The sequence below is a fragment of the Lepisma saccharinum genome, chromosome 2 (assembly GCF_977018435.1).
Source record: "Lepisma saccharinum chromosome 2, izLepSacc3.1, whole genome shotgun sequence".
Classification (NCBI taxonomy): Eukaryota; Metazoa; Arthropoda; class Insecta; order Zygentoma; family Lepismatidae; genus Lepisma; species Lepisma saccharinum.
The window spans coordinates 164,311,074-164,338,655 of record NC_139230.1 but is presented as its reverse complement, the minus strand read 5'-3'; the positions used below and the strand labels follow the sequence as shown (position 1 = coordinate 164,338,655).

At 36.8% G+C, this 27,582-nt stretch overlaps 3 protein-coding genes across 4 annotated transcripts in view; 1 reads left to right on the top strand and 2 right to left on the bottom strand.

Moving 5' to 3' along the window:
* Window positions 1-4,160: 4,160 nt before the first annotated feature.
* LOC145984167 (uncharacterized) lies at window positions 4,161-25,479 on the bottom strand. 2 transcript variants are annotated; one of them, XR_014441284.1, is made up of 3 exons: window positions 25,376-25,479; window positions 22,847-22,947; window positions 4,161-7,871 (listed from the first exon to the last, which is right to left on the bottom strand). XR_014441284.1 is itself a non-coding variant. In XM_083117653.1 (3 exons), exons 1-3 carry the CDS (start codon window positions 23,594-23,596, stop codon window positions 7,731-7,733), a joined length of 309 nt encoding a protein of 102 aa, XP_082973779.1. In that variant the 5' UTR covers window positions 23,597-23,629; the 3' UTR covers window positions 4,161-7,730. The 2 variants fall into 2 exon arrangements, 1 of the variants encoding a protein (XP_082973779.1); XM_083117653.1 differs by lacking the exon at window positions 25,376-25,479 and adding an exon at window positions 23,530-23,629.
* Window positions 8,907-22,398, bottom strand: LOC145984324 (uncharacterized). The gene is made up of 5 exons (XM_083117978.1): window positions 22,385-22,398; window positions 21,873-21,972; window positions 18,630-18,918; window positions 17,859-17,952; window positions 8,907-16,583 (listed from the first exon to the last, which is right to left on the bottom strand). The coding sequence occupies exons 1-5, from the start codon at window positions 22,396-22,398 to the stop codon at window positions 9,164-9,166; spliced, it is 7,917 nt and encodes a 2,638-aa protein (XP_082974104.1). The 3' UTR covers window positions 8,907-9,163.
* Window positions 25,480-25,912: 433 nt separating the features above from the next.
* LOC145984165 (dnaJ homolog subfamily C member 25 homolog) overlaps window positions 25,913-27,582 on the top strand; it is a 133,466-nt gene continuing 131,796 nt past the window's right edge. The window contains exon 1 of the mRNA XM_083117652.1: window positions 25,913-26,073. Coding sequence (XP_082973778.1) covers window positions 25,974-26,073 — 100 coding nt within the window. The 5' untranslated portion in view covers window positions 25,913-25,973. The remainder of the gene's footprint in view (window positions 26,074-27,582) is intronic.

Here is a 27,582-nt window from a genome sequence, read left to right as displayed (position 1 = left end):
TGACAACATTACCACTATGCATCGGTTGGGTGAAATTCTTTTGAAATAGTATATCAAATGCTGGTATAGAGTGTAGTCAGACCACAATGAAAGAATTTTAACTTCCATGAATTTGAATTTTTTGTGTGTTTAGAATATAACCACACACACATAGCCCTCCTTTAGAATGTCTTCTTGAACGAGATTGAAATGTTTCAAACAGAAAATAATTTATCTCTCCATCTAGGGTAAAATAAACAAATTTTGTATCCTCATAGCCAAATCAAAGAGTAAATTAAATTGCAAGTTCCGCGTATAGAAAAATACCATCCTTAGTTGTTCCCATTTGTTCATACATTTTCACTTACAACTGTTGTGGCTAAACATGTTGACTGATTGACCACCACAGATGCAATCTTTGAGTCCTGATGTTAGCACGGGTGTTTCCTTGAGGTGTTAGCAAATTTTCCTACTTAACATTTCATTATCAATCATCACAATTACCTTACAGAGGCAGCAGAAGCTGAAAATTACAATAAATGCAAAAGATCTTTCTTTCATAACTGGTTTGTGGTAAACCCTTTCACACTTCCCACGCTAGCAATTGCTCGACAATGAGAAGTGAGAAAGAAGCAAATCAAGCAGATAGAACCAAGGAGAAGTGCTTACCAAGACAATGGTGTCACAGTGTAGTCTAATTCCTTGTGTTTTGTTGAAGAAACTTATTTTGTAAGCAAGGTGTTATCTTAATCCTGAGGGTTCAACTGCCAAAGGGTACTAGCAGTTACTCCTTGTTTCTTTTCTCAGCAAAATAATTCATGGCATTACACACACAACTATATTATATTACATACATTCATAGCTCATTCTCAAAGAGAATACCAAACACCAATAGAGATTTACTGTTCACATGCTGTGTAGACCCAACTACACATGGATCCCATCATGCATCCTTTGTGAGAAATGCATATCCACATACACTTCAGTAAAGAACCTGTGCTGATGTCACCAAAATTTTAATTTCAATCAATGAATCTAGTAACGAAATTGGTATATTCATCATCAGCAGGGGTAGAAAAATTATGGTTGCCATGAGATTTGGAAATTTTCAAATGGTGTCTGAATTTTCTTTTTCTATTAAAAAAAATGGAAATTTCCACTACCTTTTTTTTTTTTAAAAAAAAAAGAACAAATAGAGTATGTTTCTTATGGTGGTGTGTTTTCTGTATCACGTGCATCAATAAATCAGAATAACAAACATTAAATTGTTTTACTGTTGCTAGCTGAATTTTAAAATATTTGGATTTGCTGCATATTAAAATGTATTGCGAAGTTATTCATGCTGTTACCAGTCGAGTCTTTTTGAATGCCACTCCAGCAGCAATAATTCAAGACCTTAAATTCAATATTGTATTAATTAATCAAATGCTTTAATATCTCAAAATGTCCAGACTCCTGTATTTTGTATTAACATACACGTGGTTCATTTTCTTACAGGAAGGAAGTTAATATAAAGCATAACTGCTCAAATTTTGCATGTCACAGACAAATGATTTACTAGACATTCACAGCTGATGGTAAAGGTAAAAGTTTGATTTCTATTATGATGCTCTCTCAGTTTCAGACAATGTGAAAATCTAAGTAAAATGGCAATGCCTAAATGCAGAGGAAACTTGCTGCAGTCTCACCTCAATACCATTCCATAAAACACTGCAAGATGTGGAATAATGAATAAAAACTCAATACTGTTACCTTATCATATACACCATGTATCAGACACAGTAATGGAAGAAAATCTACTGCTGAAGCCAAAGAGGCATCAGTCTATGTTGCTTGACAGACCAGCAGTTCTCAAAGAGTGAACCATGAAAACCTACATGAAATATTATAAAAATGGGAAAACATGCACACACATTATGCATGGTGAAATCGTATCCCACAACAAACAAACAAACAAAAAGGTATGGTTTGAGAACAGCTGCTCTAGACACTACAACCTAATATTTACTTCATGGCATGTAAAGCAACTTACAACATACATGCGGCATCACAGAATGATGAAGGGAATTCTCCAAGAAAGTGAAAGGTCAATGTGTCAAATATTTAATTTATTGAAAGCATAGGAAGTATATATGGATGATGTATAAAAATTACATATTAAGAAAACAATGCATAAGTACAGAAAGCTTCTATTGATCATATAATATATAAAAATTACATATTAAAAAAACAATGTATAAGTAAAGGAAGTTTATATTGATCTCATACAATATATAAAAATTACATATACAATGTATAAGTATGAAGTTTATATTGATCATATAATATATAAAAATTACATATTAAAAAAAAACAATGCATAAGTAAAGGAAGTTTATCAGGGTAGCTACGATTTTTTGATTATGAAATTCCCTGACTTTTCCAGGTTTTCCAGACCAGAAATAAAATTTTTCCAGACATGTTTGTCATCATGATTTTTGCTTTTGAACCTCACATTTTTCAATTAAATATGCAGGCACGTTAATTATTATGAATATGAATATACACAGTTATTAGCTGAAAATTTACCTAGTGATTAATATAATGCTTACTTGAAAACCAAAATTAACGAAATTGAAACAAACAGCAAAAATAAAAATATCAGAGATTTATATAAAGGTGTAAATGAGTTTAGAAAGGGGTGGCAACCTAAAGTAAACTTGATAAAAGATAAAGACGGTGATTTTCTAGCTGACCCAAGTGATATTCTAAATAGATGGAAGAACTACTTTAATGACCTTTTAAATGTCCATGTAGGAGATAAATCAGAAGTGAATTAAGTACACACAGCAGAACCTTTAGTTCCAGAACCTAACTTGACTGAAGTTAAAGATGCTATTAAAAGGCTAAAGAATAACAAAGCACCTGGCATTGATTTAATACCAGCTGAGTTAATTAAATATGGTGGAAATTCATTAATATGTCAAATTCATAAATTAATTTGTTTAATATGGAATAAAGAAGAAATCCCTCAACAGTGGAAAGAATCCATAATTGTTCCTGTGTTTAAAAAAGGTGATAAAATGAACTGCAATAATTACCGTGGAATTTCTCTACTCTCAACAACATATAAAATATTATCTAACATTCTTTTAACAAGACTAACCCCATATGCTAATGAAATTATAGGTGATTATCAATGTGGATTTAAACGTAACAGATCAACTACAGATCAAATTTTTCACATCAGACAGACACTTGAAAAAGAGTGGGAATATAATCAAAATGTCCACCAGCTATTCATTGATTTTAAAAAAGCATATGATTCAGTCAAAAGAGATAAACTATATAATATATTAGTAGAGTTTGGAATACCTAAGCAGCTTGTTAGTATGATAAAAGTATGCACCAGTGAAACAGAAAGTAAAATTCGTGTGGGTATTAATATGTGACAAATTTACAATTCATGATGGGTTAAAACAAGGAGATGCATTATCTCCATTGCTCTTTAATTTTGCCTTAGAATATGCTGTTAGGAAGGTAAAAGAAACTAAAGAAGGACTAAAATTAAATGGTGTGACTCAGTTGTTAGCATATGCAGATGATGTAGACTTACTGGGGGATGATGTGAATACAATTAAGAATAATGCTAAAATATTTTTCAAAACTGCTAAAGAGATAGGTTTGGAAGTTAACAAAGAGAAAACTAAATATATGCTTACAGGCCGAAACCAAGTGTTAGGTAATAATCAAAATCTAATTATTGATAACAACTCGTTTGAACCAGTTTCCAAATTCAAATACTTAGGAGTAATATTAACAAATGAAAATTATATTAAAGAGGAAATAAAAAGTAGGCTTAATTCAGGAAATGCATGTTACTTCTCTCTTCATAAACTTTTGTCTTCTCGTTTAATATCTAAGAAACTAAAAGTTAAAATATACAAAACAGTAATTTTGCCTGTAGTATTATATGGATGTGAAACTTGGTCCCTTACATTGAAAGAGGAACATAAATTGAGAGTATTTGAAAATAAGATCCTCAGGAAAATCTTTGGACCTAAAAGGGATGAGGACACAGGTGAATGGAGAAGGTTACATAATTTAGAACTACATAATTTGTATTCATGTCCAGATATTATTAGAATAATTAAATCAAGAAGACTTAGGTGGGCAGGCCATGTGGCACGAATGGGAGAGGAAAGAGGAGTTTACAGGATTCTTGTTGGGAAACCTGATGGTAAGAGACCTGTAGGAAGGCCAAGACGAAGATGGAGGACAACGTTGAGATGGACCTAAGGGAAATTGGTAGGGATGGAAAAGAGTATATAGATCTTGCTCAAGATAGGGAAAGATGGAAGGCCTGTGTTGCTGCAGCCATGAACCTTCGGGTTTAAGAAGGCTAGAGAGTTAGTTAGTTAGATTAATATAATGCTATTCAATGAAAAAATAAATAACTATTGTACTTCCCCATTTTCACTAAGTCATTACAATTAAGGTGGTGTAAAAATCAATAAAATATGTGGCATATATCAAAGCTTTACAATGTAACCTGTATACAACCTCAATTAGTCTATATCAATACAAATGAGAAACAACAGAAAATTAGGTCATGTACCTTTAGAAAATATGCAATAAGTTTAATGATTATATTTTTTAATTTATTGAAAATAGTATATATTACGGAAATTCAGAACTTGAATGGGGCCAGTGACCAACCATACACCTAAAAAAAAAATATACGCGGGCCATACTTTGGAATCAAATATCTCCATTATTTGAGTTTTCACACATGCTGGAACCAATTTTATATTACGGAAAACATCGAAATCTGTCTTTTAAAAGGTAACAGTTCCGAATGTTTTATGATTTTTTTTTCAAATTTTCCTAGCAGGAAGACTAATTATCATAGAATTTTGGCAATCATTGTGACACGAAATTTGAACCTTCCTTAAAATAATGAGCACTATTTGGATTCAAAAAAAGTTATTTATATTGAAAAAAAAACTTCAAATCGATCATACACGCTTCCCACGGACAAGGTATTCTCCGGTTGACAAGCGACAGTAAGTATCGTAAACTAGTGGGAATGAATGTAGAAATAAATCGGAACCTTAGTAGAGTGCATTCAGGGTCTTTATTTTAATTCTAAGGCAACCAAAGCTGACATTCCTAACCTAACCACAAAAGCATATATTCACAAAATCTTAAGTAATCGCTAAAACTCTGCAGTATGTGTTAACAGACATAAATCGAAATCGAACCATGTAAAAGTTGCATTTGTAGCATAATGAAATCGTAATAAAACAAAAGGAACTTGGGTTCATTTTCACCACTTTTCAGCATAATTTCATTCTACACGCAAACAATACGTAAAATTACTATCGGCATGAAACCAACATTCCTAACCTAACAACGATGTGTGACCAGCGTACGTTTAATTCCTCTATTTCGCACCAGTTTTTAAAAAATAAATTCGTTCTACATGCACAAAACACGTGCATATTTGAATAATGACGTCACTGATACTGCATAAAATCACTAATTTGTCGGGTGTAACACATCTCTGCAATGTAAAAACTACGACAACAAGCAAATGAACTAGTTGATGAGGTTGCTTCTGAATGGGTCGCAAACGAAGGACTCACATTCACAGAATGGGTTCATGGGGTGAACGAAGTAGTGAGTCCCTTTGTTTTTACTCGGCATCCACACCCGTCCAGTGTGACGTCAACCACAGATAGTTACATGAAATTCTGCTCTTCAAGCTTTATTGCAGATCCAAAACCAATGAACTGTCCGAACACCAACCTGCTCCGCTTCACGTATCAAAAGAGAACAGGTTCCGAACGGGTGTGTTCTTGCAGAAAGGAAATTTCCTAACCACACACAAAGCTAAAGCAACATTTTCTCCGTAAGAAATTCTGAGGATGGCTGGTGCGTAGGTTTCGTCTTGAGTAGCTTGTTTTCTAAGGAAAAATCTCACACCTCTCCAAATTCCGGTCTTGAACAAGTTCTCAAGAAAAGAGTCGCAAAATGAACGGATCCAAGAACCTAGATCCGAGAGTGAATAAATATAGAATTGAAATGTGAAGGAACCATAATTTTGTACGTAACAGACTAGAAGTCATAATGACGAGAGAAACAAGTTTCTGAACTGAATCTTTTTGGGGGACTGGAATCACAAGAACCGAATTCGGAAGTGGAAATGAACCATTCGTTCATTTTGTAACTGGTTCTCCTGCGACTCCAAAATGCCCGTAAATTCCAGAAAATATGCAAAACCAACCAAATTCCCTGACTTTTCCCTGTTTTCCAGTCGCGTAGCAACCCTGTTTATATTGATCATATAATACACTGTGGCCCAAATATAGGTATACAGTATATACGACTGTCGGCCTGACATTGTTCTTTGTAAGTTCATTATCCTTTTAAGATATCTTGATACTATGAATGATGGCTAGTAATTTGAAAGTACACAGTCATCCTACTACCCACTAAAAATTGTTCATTAATTGTTGATGAATAAAGTCACTGGTACTGTATACCTACTTTTGGGCCACCCTGTATATAAAAATTACATATTAAAAAAACAATAAATAAGTATTACAAGACACAGAAATTACATATTAAAAATGCAATACATAAGGATTACAAGAGCCAGGAATTACATATTAATAGAATACATAAAGATTACAAGACCCAGCAATTACACATTAAAAGAAAGACAAAGAAGAAAACTTCAACACCCTGCAACAATCTTCAATCAAAAATCTTCACACGGTGCATCATATCCATGACGAAGCCTGAAAAGAAAAGCATATTAATATGGCAACAGGAAATTCTGTAATACAATTACATGTTCAAAATTATCTGTTGTCTATAAAATAGGGCATCGGTATTGGCAGTTAACAGTGGTATTGGAAAGTATCGGTTGGAATTCACTGACAAGATTGTTTTCCGGCATACTGGTCTTTCACGGAGTCCACGAAAGTACCGTGTGACATTTTTAAAGTTGAATTATCTTGGAAATCATGCAAAATTCTAACTTCCTCTATCTTTCGCACAAATTATGAAAGAAAAACTATTTTTTATTCCATAACATCTACTTTTAATACTCTCAAACTCACGACCGGATCAAGAAAGTGTAGGGCGTTACCCCTATACTCCTTCATGGCGTGGTGTCCTTTACCTTGTAATTACCGTGTAATTCTTGAATATTCTACAGCAAATTTATTGGTAAAATTCATGCACATAATTGTAGAAGATTAATTACTGAATATTTTGAACAAATTTTAATTACTTTAATTTTCAAGTATCGACATCAGTGGTAATTGGTAGATCATTGGCACCTGTTCTGCCCTACTTTAAAGCAATTACAATGCAGACCTATGAAGTATTTTTTTTCCTGTGCGCTACATACCTAGAGTGGGTTCTTATGTTATAACAGAGAATGTTTGTTTTAGTCTTCTTTCTCTACTTTCTGAATTATGTTAAATAAAATCTTCACACTTAATAAAATGGCATTTATCAATATAGGTTTTAATATTTACATGCTACAATTAATTCAATTTCCTAAGGAAATTTGCTTGTGGGTAATACATATTTACCCAGCATGACCCCTTGCATACAATCAGGTTAAAAAAGGTCTGACAAACACCCTTAGTAAAAATAATATAACTTCAATTCCACTGACTCACTTTGTTTTACAGGTCAATGGGAATCAGGGCAAACTGGATAAATGAACAGGGAAAACTAGATAAATTAACAAACTACGTAAATGCAATATAAATTAGGAAAGTGGCACTTATCTTTTCATTGAAATTCAAAACACAACAGGTCCGCATAATGGAAATTCGCCTACAGGCTTCTATTTGTGGTACCCATTGTACAGATGAATAAATGTTCTTCAGCTGCGAAAAACAAAACCACATGAAAGCAAAAAGGGTAGTAGGAACAGGTTTATTGATACCCCACAAAAAAAGGTACTATTGAAGGAAAATGATGTGCAAGTGCATCATCAAAAATGATAATTGCTAGGACTTGTATCATCCTTACAGAATAATTAAAGGAATAAGAATGGAAAATATGCATGCAATAATGTTCACTGCAATACTTTAAAGTAGAAAGACAATACTAAAATCCAAGTGATACTAAAGCTGGATATGTGTAAGTGAAGATAAATTTTGGGAAGGAAATTAATTGTAGCCATTTTATGTTGTAAGCGTGGAATGAAAGAGTGGGGAAAATAAATGTAAAATGCATTATCATACACCACTGACAAACTGGGATAACATCATTGAAGATTTTTGTCATCTTTTACAAAGCAAAAAAAGCAAAGTAAAAATTAGGGATGGGACGATATGAAATTTTGGCCAATACCGATAAAGTACCGATATAAAATTTACCGATACCCGATATTCTACCGATCCGATATAAAATTAGAAATGGTCCTGGAAAAACCTGAAAGGTTCATTGACCTCCTTAAAAAATGTGTGTTTCAAAGTGTCTGCAGTGCAAGAGAAATTGCATATTTAGACATTTACTTTTTAAAAAGGTAGGGCATGGAGATTATCCATAAAAATTACAACAAAATGGCAGAATTTTGCACTAAACTATCAGATATTTATCGATATATCGGATCAGTAAAATAATCGGTAATTTTACCGATAAACCGATATGCCTATATCGGCCGATACCAATAGAGTACCGATTAATCGGTCTTATCCCTAGTAAAAATGAAACTAATATATTAATAATGATAAATAAATATCACTGGGTAAAGAAGGCAAAAAATACAAAAATGAAAACTTACTGGGGATTGGAATTTACATACACTTAACATTTTTGAAGGAAAAGTATAGGGAAACAACCAAAGAGTCACAGTATGCCAAGTGGAAACACACACACACACACACACACACACAAAGTCAACCATCAATGCACATAAAATATATAAAAATATATAGTATCAAAGTATATGGTATAATATAAAAATATAGAATCTTAAATATAATAAAAATATATAATATAATAAAAATATATAATATAATAAAATATATAATACAATAAAAATATATATAATAAAAATATATAATATAAAATATGAGATATAAACATAAAATAAACATAAATATACACAATGAGAATTACTATACCAGGCACAAATAATTTTTTTTTGTCTTGGGAGAAAATGTCAAGCTACTTAGAAGGTGTGCTCCTTGGGGCATCTAAATGGAATTCCCTTGACATCAAAAACAGTGTCATCGATGCCCAGGCACTGTTTATGATACCATTCCCCACATTTGTTCTTGGAACATTTCACCATTATGTCTGTGTGACTGTAGATGCTTTTACCGCGTGTGTATGGTTGCCGGCAAATGCAGTACAGGTCAAATTGTTCTTCACGCTCAACAGTCCTCCTGGGCTGTTCTACACTTGCTGGGAACTGTTGCATTTTTCCTGAAATTATGCATTGCAGCAAATGTTGCCTCATCAACTTCTCATCATAGGCAACTGCAGTCATATCCAATTGGGCTGCTACAGAAAAAGCATTAGCAATTGCAAACAAGGCACAATTGTTAGTACCTCCCGCCTGCAGCTGACTCGGTTTTGTAACAACCGTTATTCTGCTAGCATCACACTTGACAATATTGCACACCTGATGGAGAGCATCAACTGGTATCATTTGATCAAGAGAATTGTACACATATACAGTATGTGAAGGTGCATCAATATTTGTGACTGTGATCCAATGTCTAAAAGACCCACAGTGTAAAATCTGCACAAATTTATCTGTAGAAGAAACCGGCTGAAACTGCAAACATTGACCTACAACAGAATCTTGCAAGCTTTGAATTGTAGGAAAGCGATCTCTAATCAACCTTTGTGCAGCATTCACGATCCTATCATTCACCATGAGCCCTTCTCCTAAAAGTTCCAACCTGTCACTTTCCCTCAGATCAAGGTGAGTAATCCACATAGGTGACGGTTGATCGTTTTTCGAAATTTTTGAAAGCCCTCGGTCATGAACTAAGCTGTCTTGAGGAAGAGCAGGCTTTTGAGAAGGACCATCCTTTCTTTTGCAGACCCTCTTCACTGGAGGTTTGCACTCAACATCAACAGCATCATGTGATGAAGCTGTTGATGGAGGAAGACAGGTATGATTGAACTCAGCAGCCATCATGTTTGACATGCATGTTTCCAAAGGTTTTAGAAAGGCATCCATCTTCATCTGTACATTTGGTTTCAGCAGAGCTTTCCTTTTTTCTCTTGGCCTTCCTCGCCTGTGCTTTGCAGCATTGATGGTGATGACAAAGTTGTCCAAACTACCATTGTCACTTGATGTGACATGTCCACAGGTTCCATTTATGCCGCTCATTTCCAGTTCATGATTTATCTTTTGTTCAACATTAATTCCATCATTTATCAACATTTCCTTCACCTCAATGTCTTCTTGCTTGTCATTTTGAGGCGATCCTGTTACCTTTGCAACTCTGATTTCTTCATAATCCTTTACTTGCATGCACCTTTCCTTAACCTCAACAGTTTGATGCTGAACATCCTGTGTGGGGTTTGTTTCCACAGACTTAATCTCATCATCAATTGAAGATAAGATACAAACTTCCCGGTCTTCGTCAGCAAGAGTTTCAGGTTTCACGAGCACAAGATCAGAGTTGCTTTTCCACTCCTTGAATAAATGCTCCAGCATTTTGTACTTTTCCCAGTACTCATGCTCTCCACAGGTTGACAAGAAGGAGCCCATTCCTTTGAGAAGCACCATTGCATGACAGTACTTTGATTCAGGACTGTCCATTTTTGGCTTTTTCTTAGTCGTTTGCATTACACTGGCAGTTGGTGGCTCAACCTTAACCTTTCCCAGGAATTGAGATTTTAGCCATCTTTCAGAAACCAATTCAGAAGAAAAAGTCTCCAACTGGCAATGGACCCTTGAAGCAAATATGTGGTTGCATGGGAGACCCATCCTTACATTGAAATCGCAAGAACAGCATGCGTTATTTAATACACAGTAAGACTTCTTGCCCAACGAAACTGTACATTTGTCAGCCTCCATGCAGACAGTATATGATACTTTGTTCTTCTCATACCACTGGAGCTGGGAGAAGATCAACTTGCTTGCCATGGACGTGCAACAACTAGAAACTGACAGGGTGGTGGAATTCAACATTGTCGTATCAAGTGTAGTCTTTAGTTGATTGTATGCAGATTGTCCCAATTCATCACCAAGATTTTCTGCAAACTGTATCAATTTGTGAAGAGCCGAAGAAAGGTGATCATGTGGTTTTAAGACTTCTTTCAGGAGCTTGTTATGTCTCTCCATTCTGTTGTTTGTTCTGTTGCTCAAATGACACAAGCCCTGTTGGAAGCAAGGGGCCCACATTTCCTTGCATGAATGCCAGTTCTGTAAAAAATATTTATGAAAATCTGTATCTGTTTTCTCCAACAACTGTAGACATTCATTATAATCTTCCTCATGTGGGGAATAAACCATCTTATTGATAAGAGACATCAATACATCCCGTACTTCGGCACTACCAATGCTTTGTATTTTCTTCTTGAATGCCTTAATAACATGGAAAATACACAGTATTATCCATGTATCAGGCAAAAGACATTTCAGTACATGGATTTCATTGAGGTCCTTATCAACTACTAAAACTTTACACTTTGTACAAATACATTTATTTGCATCAATGAAAGAGGACATTGCAGCAGAGAGAACATCCCTTGATTCATTTTCAACAAAGATATACCCCAAAGGTCTCCCCTTGCCATTCCCATCCTCGCATAAAATTGTATATAGAGGAAAACCTTCAATGTTAACTTTGTAGGTTCCATCAACAAACAGAACATCACTGTACTTTTCAGCAAGCTCCTTCATTGTTTCAGTTTGGAAAAAAACATACGAAAACGTATCATCATCATTTTTTCCAACAACAACATTACCATTAGGGTTTCTGGATTGAAAGTTCTGCACAACATCAATGAAGAGCTCAGATTCAGTCTTACCTTTATTGTTGTCTCTTCGTAAATCCCTGCGAATATTTCTAACATCCTGAGAGGTTAACTTCTTCCCGGTAATATTCAAAATGTAACGTTTGAACTCCCTGGTACTAACACTATACTCTAAGAGATGTGCATATCTACCCTTCTCTTCTTTTGTCAATAACCGATTTCTATTATACGATGCAAACAGAGACTCACCAATTTCATGGCAGTGATTGGTATCAACTTTCCCAATTCTGTATCTGAATGGTTTGGTCACCAAATTGACATTAACAAGTGCTGTGCAACCTAAAGCGTGAAATGATTGTGTTCTCCTAATATTTTTGCCCCGTGGTTTTGGCTTACCAAAATGGGTACAGTAATATTTAGCTTTTCTAATAGGGAAATTCAACAAAATTTCTTCTGTACAATCATCACCAACATGTTTTTCAGACTTTCGGACAACCATTGGCTGAAAGTTCTCGCAACACCATTGATTGAATGCAATGATAAAATCTTGAAATGATCCAAACTCCATGCCAGTATGAAGATCACCCCCTCCCCACAGTTTGGTGTGCGTACATGAAGAACAATGGTTTAAACAGTTTTTTGACTCGAAAATATATTGCCTGTACAAATGACATTCCTGAACTTTGCAACAAATTCCAAATAGTTTGATGAAAGAGCTTGCTGTGAAAAACAGTGAAATAAGAATTACTGGAAAGAAAGAAATTAGAAAACACACACACTCTGGACACACATTCAAGATTGGACAGGTTGGTAACAAGTCAGAACAAAACAGAGAAAATACCTTATGAGTTAAAGGGAACATTAAAGAAAGCACGTGTATGGGGCAACAGTGAAGGAAGAAGCATGAGAAAATTGAAGATGTGTTAGGAGACAAACCACGGCTAATAGAATGGCTACAATATTCTGATGCTGAGAAAAAGGTTGGAAATGCAGGACATTGAAAGGTGTTATAAAATATAGATGGAGGTAAAAGAAGCAAAGTACAGCATATAAATGCTAAAACAATTACTTTACAAATTATATGTGTAGTCACAAAGGATGCGGACAGGGAGGAGATAAGCAAAACAAATTTACTGAAAGTACTGTGTCGGACATCTGAAATTTGGAGTGGCTTGTGGGAGGTTGAAGACAGTGGGGTAGACAGATCAAAAGGGATAGATTTTTGAGTACGGCAAGAAAGAGGAGACTTTGGAAGAGCAGGAGGAGACTTAGGTGGCGTAGACTTTAGTGCAGTGGGACAAGGAGACTTTGGTGGGGCAGACTTAAGCAGAGCAGAATGAGATGGACGAGACTTTGGTGGGGCAGACTTTAGTGAAGTGGGACAAGAAGGAGACTTTGATGGGGCAGGATGGGATGGAGGAGACTTTGGTGGAGCAGATTTAAATGGAGCAGGATGAGATGGAGGAGACTTTGGTGGAACAGACTTTAGTGAAGTGGGACAAGAAGGAGACTTTGATGGGGCAGGATGGGATGGAGGAGACTTTGGTGGAGCAGGATGAGACTTTGGTGGGGCAGAATGGGATGGAGGAGACTTTGGTGGAGCAGATTTAAACGGAGCAGGATGAGATGGAGGAGACTTTGGTGGAACAGACTTTAGTGAAGTGGGACAAGAAGGAGACTTTGATGGGGCAGGATGGGATGGAGGAGACCTTGGTGGAGCAGGATGAGACTTTGATGGGGCAGATTTAAGCAGAGAATGATGAGATGGAGGAGAAATTGGTGGGGCAGATTTAAGCGGAGCAAAATGAGATGGACGAGACTTTGGTGGGGCAGACTTTAGTGGATTGGGACAAGAAGGAGACTTTGGTGGAGCAGGATGAGACTGAGGAGACTTTGGTGGGGCAGACTTAGGAGAAGACTTTAGTGGAGTGGGACAAGGAGACTTTTGTGGAGCAGGATGAGATGGAGGAGACTCTAGTGAAGTGGGACAAGAAGGAGACTTTGATGGGGCAGGATGGGATGGAGGAGACTTTGGTGGAGCAGGATGAGACTTTGGTGGGGCAGAATGGGATGGAGGAGACTTTGGTGGAGCAGATTTAAACGGAGCAGGATGAGATGGAGGAGACTTTGGTGGAACAGACTTTAGTGAAGTGGGACAAGAAGGAGACTTTGATGGGGCAGGATGGGATGGAGGAGACCTTGGTGGAGCAGGATGAGACTTTGATGGGGCAGATTTAAGCAGAGAATGATGAGATGGAGGAGAAATTGGTGGGGCAGATTTAAGCGGAGCAAAATGAGATGGACGAGACTTTGGTGGGGCAGACTTTAGTGGATTGGGACAAGAAGGAGACTTTGGTGGAGCAGGATGAGACTGAGGAGACTTTGGTGGGGCAGACTTAGGAGAAGACTTTAGTGGAGTGGGACAAGGAGACTTTTGTGGAGCAGGATGAGATGGAGGAGACTTTAGTGAAGTGGGACAAGAAGGAGACTTTGATGGGGCAGGATGGGATGGAGGAGACTTTGGTGGAGCAGGATGAGACTTTGGTGGGGCAGAATGGGATGGAGGAGACTTTGGTGGAGCAGATTTAAACGGAGCAGGATGAGATGGAGGAGACTTTGGTGGAACAGACTTTAGTGAAGTGGGACAAGAAGGAGACTTTGATGGGGCAGGATGGGATGGAGGAGACCTTGGTGGAGCAGGATGAGACTTTGATGGGGCAGATTTAAGCAGAGAATGATGAGATGGAGGAGAAATTGGTGGGGCAGATTTAAGCGGAGCAAAATGAGATGGACGAGACTTTGGTGGGGCAGACTTTAGTGGATTGGGACAAGAAGGAGACTTTGGTGGAGCAGGATGAGACTGAGGAGACTTTGGTGGGGCAGACTTAGGAGAAGACTTTAGTGGAGTGGGACAAGGAGACTTTTGTGGAGCAGGATGAGATGGAGGAGACTTTAGTGAAGTGGGACAAGAAGGAGACTTTGATGGGGCAGGATGGGATGGAGGAGACTTTGGTGGAGCAGATTTAAATGGAGCAGGATGAGATGGAGGAGACTTTGGTGGAACAGACTTTAGTGAAGTGGGACAAGAAGGAGACTTTGATGGGGCAGATTTAAGCAGAGAATGATGAGATGGAGGAGAAATTGGTGGGGCAGATTTAAGCGGAGCAAAATGAGATGGACGAGACTTTGGTGGGGCAGACTTTAGTGGATTGGGACAAGAAGGAGACTTTGGTGGAGCAGGATGAGACTGAGGAGACTTTGGTGGGGCAGACTTAGGAGAAGACTTTAGTGGAGTGGGACAAGGAGACTTTTGTGGAGCAGGATGAGATGGAGGAGACTTTAGTGAAGTGGGACAAGAAGGAGACTTTGATGGGGCAGGATGGGATGGAGGAGACTTTGGTGGGGCAGAATGGGATGGAGGAGACTTTGGTGGAGCAGATTTAAACGGAGCAGGATGAGATGGAGGAGACTTTGGTGGAACAGACTTTAGTGAAGTGGGACAAGAAGGAGACTTTGATGGGGCAGGATGGGATGGAGGAGACCTTGGTGGAGCAGGATGAGACTTTGATGGGGCAGATTTAAGCAGAGAATGATGAGATGGAGGAGAAATTGGTGGGGCAGATTTAAGCGGAGCAAAATGAGATGGACGAGACTTTGGTGGGGCAGACTTTAGTGGATTGGGACAAGAAGGAGACTTTGGTGGAGCAGGATGAGACTGAGGAGACTTTGGTGGGGCAGACTTAGGAGAAGACTTTAGTGGAGTGGGACAAGGAGACTTTTGTGGAGCAGGATGAGATGGAGGAGACTTTAGTGAAGTGGGACAAGAAGGAGACTTTGATGGGGCAGGATGGGATGGAGGAGACTTTGGTGGAGCAGATTTAAATGGAGCAGGATGAGATGGAGGAGACTTTGGTGGAACAGACTTTAGTGAAGTGGGACAAGAAGGAGACTTTGATGGGGCAGGATGGGATGGAGGATACTTTGGTGGGACAGACTTTAGTGGAGTGGGACAAGAAGAAGACTTTGGTGGGGCAGATTTAAGTGGTGCAGGACGAGAAGGAGACTTTGGTGGGACAAATGTAGGAGTAACAGGCTGTGAAAGATGTGGTTTTGAAGGGCCAGATTCAGGTAGAGTGGAAAGGGAACAAAACTTCATAGAGGAAAAATTTGGTATAGGAAGAGACTTCAGAGGGTCAGATTTTGCTGGTGGGGGGCAAGGAAGAGATATTTCTGGAGAGGAAGGAGTATGAAGGGCATTTGAAGATAGTGTAGTAATGAAGTTCTGAGGAATGGTAGAAGAATGCAACTTTACGATTGAGGAATACAGTGGCTTATGTAGGGTATGAGGATCAGTCAGAGGCGGGTTTTGGATGCAGAAAGAAGAAGGTTGAGGAGACTGAACGGGAATAGCAGGTAAGTTAGACACTGAAAGTGAGGGGACAGGATCAGGAGCCATGCTTGAGATATTGAAACAAGTACTTATCTGTTGCACATGCTCCAGAATCCTCTGCTCCAAGTATGAAACACCATCAAAATTCAGATGAAGTCCATCCTTTGATAGGTATTTCCCTGGAAAACTTCCCCAGTCCAGAAATGATGCACCAGTTCTGGAACAAAGATCCTGCAGCTCGTTGTTCAGCTTTCTTGCACTGGAAAAGCGAAAACCATTAGCAGAATGTTAAAATTAGTAAAGAAAAGTTACCATGTTCAGATTTCATATAGCAACCCTCCCCCCAAATGCTAAATAAGTAACATTATGGTGCACACTGTTAACCTGCCGTTCGACATGTTAGCGCTCCACTAACATTGAAATTCATGTTTATATATCTGTTGTAAAATACGAAAGCTCCCTGAGATGCAGTCTAACTGTTTTCTTACAGGTAGTAAAATATAATAGGGTGGAGTGTTCCATTAACTTATTAGGAGCTATGAGGTGATCACCGTCAACACATTGTGAGATGTTAGTGTAATGCCCACATGTCGACCAACTGCGGAACTGAGCATATATGTATTCACATAAACAAAAAGTAATGTTGAGAACCAAAAAAGATCAACGAAATTTGAAAAATGGAGGTGCTACCATGATGCTAACATCATTATTTGACCTAATTCAGACCTCAGAAGGCGCTGAGTCAGTAAATGAGTTTAAGAGTTTATTTTGCATTTTGCAATTCATATCATAACAAAACATGGTAGCAAAATGCACCTCACACCCCTCAAACATGAAAAATTAACATTACAGTGTGTTACTTTACATTGCATGTTTTCACCAAAAACTACATATGCAAGCTACTACGTATTATACATATTTCGTTACAGATCTGCCAGTCCAATGTGAAATAGACATAGTAATAGAATAAAAATGTTCTTGCTAGCTAGAATATTTTATTTGATATCTGCTTCAATATTATGTGTGATTATGTTCTTATATTTGCAACAGGTGTCTCATAACCATGTTAGGTAGCAATATAATGAAAAAGTTATTGCTAGCAAGCACATTTTGTTGTTTTCATATTGTCATTAATGGTCCTGCTGATAGCTAAACGATACCTAATTATTTTAATATTTATTTTATATTTTCATTTTTAATAGTAATTTTATTAGTAATGTTACTAAATAATAGCAATAGAACACAAATCCACATCGACGACCCAAAAACCCACTATGCAGATGGAAGTTCACTCTGTGGACAAGCCAATTATTACCAATTTATAACTTTTAGATTAACTAGGAGCAAATGATCTTGGCCAAGGTTAGAATTGGACTAGGTTCTTTGAGAACAAAACATTTAATTATTTCTACAAATTTTAAAACAATTTTATGGTTTTGTGAAATCATATAATTTATAAACTTATATTTTGAGAATGGCCCACATACAATAATAATAAAGAAAACAGATTAAAGAGGTTAAGAAATGAATTTACCAAGCGTTGATCAGCCCAACCCGAGAAATTTCTTCTGGATAAAGAGACTTCTTGCTGTTGAGGTCAAAGGTGTTCACATTTCTGGGCAAAATCCCTGAAAATAAGACAAATCAAATATAAAGTTAGCAATTATCTGCACAAAAAAAAACCAGACAAACATTTAAAAAAACAACGTACATTCCATTCTACAGAGTTTAAGTTCACACTTATAGGCAGATGGCTTGCGATTCAATGTCTATACAAAATATAAATAACTTAAGTTTTGCAAGTATCTAGGGAACTTCTGCGACGTTTCGGGACGCAACTGCTCCCTTCCTCAGGCTGCTCACATTTAGGTTATGTATAAATCATAACCACGTCGAACTCACCATAGGTACAGGATATATGATTGGTAAAAGGGGCGTGGTTAAAAAATAATAAAAATCTAAAAGCCATTACAGGTGCATGTCAGACTACCATGCTGTTTCCCGGATAACCTAAATGTGAGCAGCCTGAGGAAGGGAGCAGTTGCATCCTGAAACGTCGCAGGAGTTACCTAGATACTCGCAAAACGTAAGTTATTTATATTTTTACATTAAATTTGTGAGTAATTTGCACAACTTTCATCATGTAGTCTATACAAAGAAATCAGTTAATAAGTATGAGATTAGTCTAGATTTATGAGTGTGGTGCAAAGAATTTATGCATTTGTGATCCCCAACAGTACCATGCAAATGTGAAAAAGAAAAAAAACAACCCAAAACTAAGAAAAGAAAAGAAATAATGCAATACCTGAAACAACAACACTTCCTGTTGGGTGAAGCGACTTGATGTTCGACAGCAAGACCTCAAAGTTGTGCAATACAGCTGCAACGTTTGTCAATGGTCTCCCACTTCTCTCTGACAGGTCATTTGCTCCAGTGTGGATCACAATAACATCAAAATAAGGCACAAGGTCCTCAATGTGTTCCCACAACTGGTGCACTTTTGACCCAGGAAAAGCCAGGGAATGGTAGTCATTCCCTTCACCTTCACATGTGTGCAGGTACTTAACCTGGCTGTGTCCAACGATAAGAAACATCTGTAATTAGAAAAGTCTCATGTGAGTAGAAGTGAATGAAATATTATATACTGAAAAACATCAGAGTTTATTCACAATGGTGAAGCTATTTTACTTGAATATCAATTTGGCTTCTACGATTGTGGACATTTCTACATTTAAATTATCCTATTGGAAGTTGCTACATCCCAGAAGTGTCTGTGATCTTATAAGACGAGACTGATTTCAAATATGTATGTGAAATATATGATGGATAGAATGTTTGAATGTATAATAGAATATACACTTAAAATGAATTAAATACAAGATTTTAAAAATATTTATGGCTAAAACTGGAAAATTAATATTTATCTGAGCTCCGATGTAATTATTATACAACACAAGATAAAGGTGTTCACAAGACCCAAAACTCAGTGTAGAGACAAGTTTCCACTTTGGAGAACTCTGTACCTTTCAAAAATGCAAGATGGATTAATTTCATTATCAGTTTTGTCGTGGAAAGTAGATTGTTTCAGTTAAGGCTTGAAAGTTGCTGTGAAATTCATTTCATCATAGAAGATGCAGGATAGAAAGGAAAGTGTGGAAAAAGCAACATATTACACACACAGGTTTCTGATCTCGTTGAATGTGAATATTTGTGCCACATAGTTAAAAACCAGGGTTCCCAGTTTCCATGGTGCCTGAATTTTCAAAATTCACTTCTAAAAAAAAGTTTGAGTCGCTTGTGGAAATTACAATTACTTTTTTCATATAATGAGTGCAGCAGGGTTTTTTAATTGTTGTGCGTTTTCTGTATCATGTGTACCATTAAATCTGAATAACATACAATTAAATATTTATGCACGGTTGCTAGCCAAATTCTAAAATCTGCAGTGATATCATAGTGCCTGCCGTACATTAGAATGTATTGCAAAATTATTCATGCTGTTACCAGTTGAGCCTTCATTAGGCCATTGCCCGGTTTGATCAACACATGTTAAATTTTAAAGAAGCGTTAAATCAAGTTAACACTACATTAGCACATCGAGGCATTTCTACCACTTTCGCTAAGGCTAACAGACCTCTAATGTCGTCGTTAAATCTAAAAGCACTCTTTTGCTTCATTGAAGTTCTTAACAGTGCGTTGTGTTGTCGGAAATAAGATGGCGAAATTACATATGCCAGCAGTTGTGTTGAAAGGTTATACCAAACCGATTTGAACACATTATTTGCATACCATCGCAAAACGTACACTAGTTCGATTTCTTTCTACAGCAAAAATAATTTTCCCATTTCATATTATAAATTCGTACTGCAAATCAGAAATCACATGTAAGTTAAATGAGAAATATTGTATCAATGTACTTTTTAAAGTTTTGTCAATAATGGCATCGTGATCATCACACATTTTTCAAATTTTATTAATTTTGCCAAAAATGTATGTTTATAGTTAATTATACGAACTTGAATTTTATAAAATTCATATTGGGCTTCCACCTTCAATGCACTGTAACCATAACACAAAACATCACATGACTTTTTAAAATAATGTAACCTTCTTTTACATATTTTAATTTGTTAAGGTAAAGTTATTTACCAAAATATTCGGTGTCGTCGTCCACACCGTTTTCCAGTGGATTACGTAGAAACTGAGGAAGGTCATGGTTTGTTGTGTTTATGCTTGTGTCTGCTTATAACTACCATTCCAATTTTATGGTGTTTTTTTTTAAACTGAAAAATGTCAGAAAACTTAAGAGATAAAATTAAAATGAAGCAACTGTCCTAGAAATAGGCAATACATGTCCTGTACTCTCATTTAATGTAAAATAAATCTGTGACATTACACAATGTAGCCTGCAAACTTTGAAAATAGTAGGGAATTGTTCTTTCGAACTTTTCAAATTATTAACCACCTACTCCAATTAACATAATGGAAAAAAATGATTTTGCAGTGAAGAGAATGGTCGACACAAATGTTCATTCTATATTGTGAATCACAGTGCGTGCAACCACAAGCGGCTAGCGACAGCTGTAGCAACCTGGAGATAAATGTTAAAAGCACCAAACCTGACCTGCCTAACCTAACCAAGTACAGAAATAAAGAAAACCTGCCTAACCTATTTACTTATTCAGCTCATAGCTGTACCTAAGTACTGTACAATAAAACATGTTATTTAATATAACGTGAGTCTTAATATAATTATTATGCAGCATACTGAAAATGGGCTGACTTAATAACAGTGCAAATGGAAATTAAATCATATTCCTAACAAACTCAAAGAGCACTTAAAAATTGAAAAAAATAATCATCCGTTACATGTACAAAATACATTTACGAACGACTACCATCTCATCACGTAATATAGATTACATATGTTGTTTTATTAAAAATAAAAGCTTCAGGTCCTAAGCAGTTTCAGGTGTTGGCGTTTCGTGCATGGACATCTTTAGACCTCTTTTGAAATGCCATTTTAATATAATTAAATTTATCAACTTCAAACAGACTACCCTAACCTAGAACAGTAGTTTTTATTTATAGATTTATAATCTTGTATTGGCAGTCAGTAGGCACTCATTAAAATCTAAGTTACGAAATTACAACGTACCTGTTAACATTTTCGGTGTGTGGACCTAAATACCTAACTAACATTCCTTTCTTAAACATATGTTTATGTGTTCACATTACTTTATTTATTGTTGTTCCTGTGATTTCATATAAAAAAGTTCAAAACAAATGTTTCGGAAGAACGTGCTTACTGTCTACGGTGCAACCAATCAAAACGTAACATTTCTCATATCAAAGTATGAGAATAGCAAGGAATCAAAGCAAAATGCCTCTAACATGTCATTAGTTAACGGGCCTATAAAATCACTTGAGCGAACATTAAAAGTTTAACAGGCTGCTAAGATTACTAGTGATGCGTTAACTATCAGCTCATTAAGAACACTTTCAGGATGGTTGAGCGAACCGGGCACATGTCTTTCATAGTCCATACCTTCGTATGTACAATGGATGCTGGACGAAATCCCTTGATGAGTCGTCCTGTTGGTGAGTCCTCTTCCAGTGGTCCCTCTATGCAGTTCCGGGGAGAAATCCTGCAACATGAAAAAACAATGTAATCCCAATCTCAACCAATAACATTAGGTCATGTTGTCAGTGCCGATCTACAAGTTTTGGGCCCTTCCACAAAATATTTCCACCCCTTACCATCCCTGCTATATAAAACACACGTACTTATGAAAGAACATGTGAAAGTTGTTGCTATTATTAAGTTTATTCAGTGTGTACACACACACACACCTCTATAAAGATATAATTTAATTTGGCTTTTGTTATAAAGTGTTGCTTTTCTGCCACTTTCGGCTAATTGTGATGAGGATGAGTGATGATAGGATGAAAATGATGGAGTACTCACAAAGAACACCCATGCCCAGGCCAGGATTTGAACCAGTACTCTTGGCTTCATAACACACTGTACTAACTACTCCTCCATGAAGGTCGAAATACCTCTTGAGAGCCATGTAGAATTACATTGTATTGCACATGCAGATGAAACTATGATAAGTTGAGGTAAGCAATGAAAACAATGGGGAAGCTGGGAGTATTAATAAACCAATTAAAACGACAGGTTAAGGTACTTCCTTGGCATGCTATAGGAGATTGTGGATTGTTGAAAACTGTCGAAATGCGAGTGAATTGCCTGTTTCAGTTGATTATGGAATGTCGCGAGGCTGGGACAAAATCTGTACAATATACTACATTTATTGTAAACCTATTTGAGTATGTAACAGGCAAGGACCCTTCTAAAGGTTTCCTTATCCCCCTTGCTCTGTTGGGTTTGACGGTTTATAGATCTGGCACTCCATCGTGTGCATTCCCCTTAGAAAAAACAGCTTTTTGTGTCAAATTGCACATGCAAAATTTTAATAAACAATAAACTCTTCGAGAATCGTAAAAACAAGCACTTACCTTCCTATGCACGATGGATGTTGGAATAGATCCCTCGACGTGTCTCCTGCAGTGTTCCGTCCTCTTCCAGCGGTACCTGTATGCAGTTCCGGAGAAAAAACCTGCAACATGAAAAAACACAATGTAATTCCATTCTCAATTAATAACTTTAGATTAATGTTGTGTATTAAAAAGTTCAGTTAAAAAGGTCACCACAGCAGGATTTGCAAAATCAATATTTACAAAGCAAAAGAAATGAAGCTCACATCAAAGAAAGACCAATCAACGACAAGCAAGGGAACATATGTACCATATTTCTTTTAGTCACAGAGGTATCTTATGTGTAGCTATGGGGCAAGCAGCAGTCCATACTGGACAAAGCAAAATAGGCTGCTCTTTAAAAAAATTATAATTGAGACTTTAAAACCAATCTTGCTTGTGGGTCATATTTACTCAGTTTCCATCTTAATTAGTTAAAATATTTTCCTATGGTTACCTAGCAGTACTGAGAAATATGCCCAAGTTAGTAACAATTCAATTTACTTTGCAGAACAATCAAGTAAGCATTTGTAGGGATCATTGCAATGCTGAAGTCATATAATGGGTTTTTCAACATAAGGTTTGGCAAAACACAAGAGCTTAATTGGTACTAGTTTACTATCCTTCGGACAGATTTCTTCATTTCTACAGAAGAAACTACTTACCGTAATAAGTTCCTGTAGTATTGTCTAACATCTGGAAGGTGTTTTGTGTGATGTCGGAATGTTTCATAGCGGAAATTCAACCATTGACGCATAGCCCCACGAACCATTTGTGGTAAGGTTAGGTTAGGTAGGGTCACAATAGTTAAAAATTGGTTTCGAAAAAAATATCTGTAGCCCCACACACCATTCTCGCATAGCCCCACGAACCATTGACACATAGCCCCACAAACCATTTGCGGAAACGTACGTTCTTCAGTTACAAAAACACTTTTTTTTAAAAAAATTGAACAAAAAAACGTGAATACACGTTAAAAAATGATCTGCGAAGCAGATAGGTAAGTAGAAATGTCAATAATTAACGAAACTCAGAAGTTATAGGTGTCCGAAGGATAGTAAACATTTACCGTTGTGGTCATATGTGATCTGAAAAAAAAAAATGTAAAAATTCCCATATACCATGATTTATTCGGAATTTAACAATCGGAACTTGGTCCTTAGAAGCATGATAGCTTGAGAACTTTTTTTCCACAGCATAATTCCTGACTGAATGTCACTTTCAATGACTTAATCTGAACTAATCACATTCTCCAAACTTCCAAATAATGCCCATAAATATCGATCCACTAAATGACCCTTCACTCCTAGTAAAACTTGCGAACATTATCACACAACCTGTTTCCGGACCTGATCGACAAAGAGCTGTACCCTTGACCCTCTGTACCCCCTTGAGAAGCTGAAATATCTTACATGGTTGATGAAGATTTTGTTGTTTATGAACGTTTTCAGTTGATTTTACCTCGCCAAAATGTGTTATTGGGAAGTAAAGTACGGCTGTTATCTTGTTACTTTAATGTGTATCAGAACAGTCCGAAAGCTTCGCACAAGTGAATATAGCACCCAAAACGACTTTCCACAACAGCAGATATAATTTTGCATAGTTAGGTTAGGATTGCAAGGTTTGGTACTGACAAGTTATTTTTGACGTGTTCTTACGCTATTTTACTGTGCATACCACCAGTTCTTACTAACAAAAAGCGGCGAAAGTACTCTGAAATTGCAGGTTTTAACTTACGTGGGCCATACTAAATAAAAGTAAAAAAAAGTACGTGGGCCATACTTTGTGGTCAAATATCTCCATTATTTGCTTTTTCCGTTCGGGAACCAAATTTATATTACGTAAAACATCGAAATCTATAGATTAAAAACAAATTCAACATAATTCTCGAGGGAGTACAGTGGGTCAACGACCCCCAAAGAGCTACCTATTAAATATGGTATGGGAGAAATATCGAACAACTGACAAAAAATGCTATGCATAATTCAAGCGTTGAATTAAAAATTAACAACGGAATGAAATTAATCGACAATGCATCTAAAAAATGAGAGAGAAAAAAGCAAAAATAAGACCGCCTTTGAAGTCTGGAATAGCCATTACTGAACGATACCTCGTGCAACCTATGCAACTAGGTAAATACACGTTTCCTTGTTCCCGGGTACTATGAAAATTAGTTTTGAAAACTGCCAACAAAGAGATACAACAAAAAACGACAAAAAATCTGGGATGGAGGGTTGTATCGCAGGTCTAGCCAACCATCGTTTTTAATTGTAATGGGCTTTTAATAACCCATCGGACATTTATGAGTATAAAATATGCCGCAATAAAGCCGTAGAGGAACGTTTTATGCAAGAATTCTGTATCTATAAACAAACTGAATTTGAAAGCCATCACGATACTGAGATTGCAATTCTCGCATATACGCCAATCCTGACGTGCATGGATACGAATTTGGCACACACACACACACACACATATGCAGTTCGAAAGCATAACGAAGCTTGTACTTACAATATATAGCTGAAACTACTGCTAAATAAGGTCTTCTATGACACCAAGAAATGCAACTTCCTTTCACAAACACGAAAAGAAAGAACAATATGGATGCCGGACGTTTAAACTTTCCTCCGCACTCCTTACTCCTTATCCTCCAATGAAAAGATTAGATAGTAGTGACGTCATTACAGTTACACAACGTCACCACTGCGGCCATGTTCCCATCGATGACGTCACGACATTGTTTACTTCCGGTTTTAGGGGTGTAGCAGGAACGTCTACGAAAAACGAAACGCGAAATAGAAGAATCGTTACGAATGCAGAATATGTAAGTATCAATGTGAAAAATACGAAAATAAGGGAATTAGAGACGTTTGGTGGTTACCGAAATTTTAATTTAATTTTTTATGCTCTTATTGGGTCAAATAAAGTGCACGAACATGGTGATGGACAATTTGCAAGGTAATACTCATGGATCCCACTGTACATATGTAGCATTTCTCATTAATGACAATTGCGATCTCAAATAAAACGGCTCGTGTTTATGGTAATATCAAATATGGCCGCTGAGCGTTTAATGTTATGTTAACATGAACAAAATTGACTGTTAGAAATGAAACTGATTCTTCTTTATTTCTTAATTTTATTAGAAACATACAATGTCAGTGCAATGATAGAAGGACTGTACTGTGGTAAAGATAATTGCTATGAAGGTAAGTTACAGCATGAATATAAAATATCAATCAATCAATACACGTCTACGACATATAAGATAATATAAGATTAGATTTATTTCATCCATGAATAACATATTTGCATATACATGCAGAGCAAATTAAGTGATAATCTGATGCTGCTGTGCATGGAGAATAACGATTTTTGCTCCATTTCTAACAACACATGCCGGACCCTGTGGCAGAGTGGTTAGCACATCGCGCTGCGACGCCAAGGGTCCCGGGTTTGAATCCCGCTCGGGCTTGGTTGTTTGTGAATGCCCATTCATCAATTTCATCACTCATCCCCATCGCAAGTTAGCCAAGAGGCACAAAACGCGAAGTAAAATAAACAATCAATCAATCTAACAACACGTATGGTCTTTAGTTGTCCTGGTGAATAACATTTCCTTTCTTATTGGGCAAACCTGGCCTCTTCTCCTGTTATGTTGTATTGAGTTTCCAATTGTGAGCAGTACTTACTTATCTGAGTTTATTGTCTTGTCAATCAGGAGAAGTTCAAAGTACAGAGTTCCATTCAAACTTCACCAGACACGCAGTATAAATTTTTGAAGGTGATGATTTGCATTTTGGGTGATTCACCTTTACTTACCCTGGGTCCTTTTCTTTGGATTTTGTACACAATCTATTTTTTTGTTCGCAGTTACTAGTTATTTGGGCCCAAGTTCCATTTGTTTAATTGCGATTTCATCATGCTTCACACACATTTCTTACATGGTTGAATTTTGATTGGTACTAATCTGATATTCCCCGGACAGATTTCTTCATTTTTACAGAATAAACTACTTACTGTAATAAGTTCCTGTAGCATTGTCTAACATCTGGAAGGTGTTTTGTGGGAATGTTTCATGGCGGAAATTCAGCCATTGACGCATAGCCCCACGAACCATTTCCGGTAAGGTTAGGTTAGGTCACGTATAGGTTACAATAGTTAAAAATTGGTTTCGAAAGAAATATGCGTAGCCCCACACACCATTGTCGCATAGCCCCACGAACCATTGACACATAGCCCCACAAACCATCTGCGAAAACGTATGTTCTTCAGTTAAAAAACACTTTTTTTAAAAAATAAATTGCAATTAGTTTGATCAAAGAAACGTGAATACACGTTAAAGAATGTTCCGCGAAGCAGATAGGTAAGTACAAATGTCAAAAATTGACAAAACGAAGAAGTTATAGGTGTCCGGGGAATATCAGATTTTTACCATTTTAGTTATGGGTATGACTCATCGTACATACGTCTAATGCCTTCTCCTTCAAAAGCCGTATTTCATCTTCTGATGCAATCATGGACTCTTTTCATGGTTAGGTTAGGCTTGTTAGATTTAAATCTCGTAGTATAAATACACTAGTTTAGCCTAACAATGAAAGCATTTAACCTGACATGAAGGCCGAAATATAGTGCTTGACTGAGAAGGTGTTTGACTCACTTATGTTAAGTGAACCCCCAGAGAAACAAGTGAATAATGGTAGTAGTCTGTGGAATGC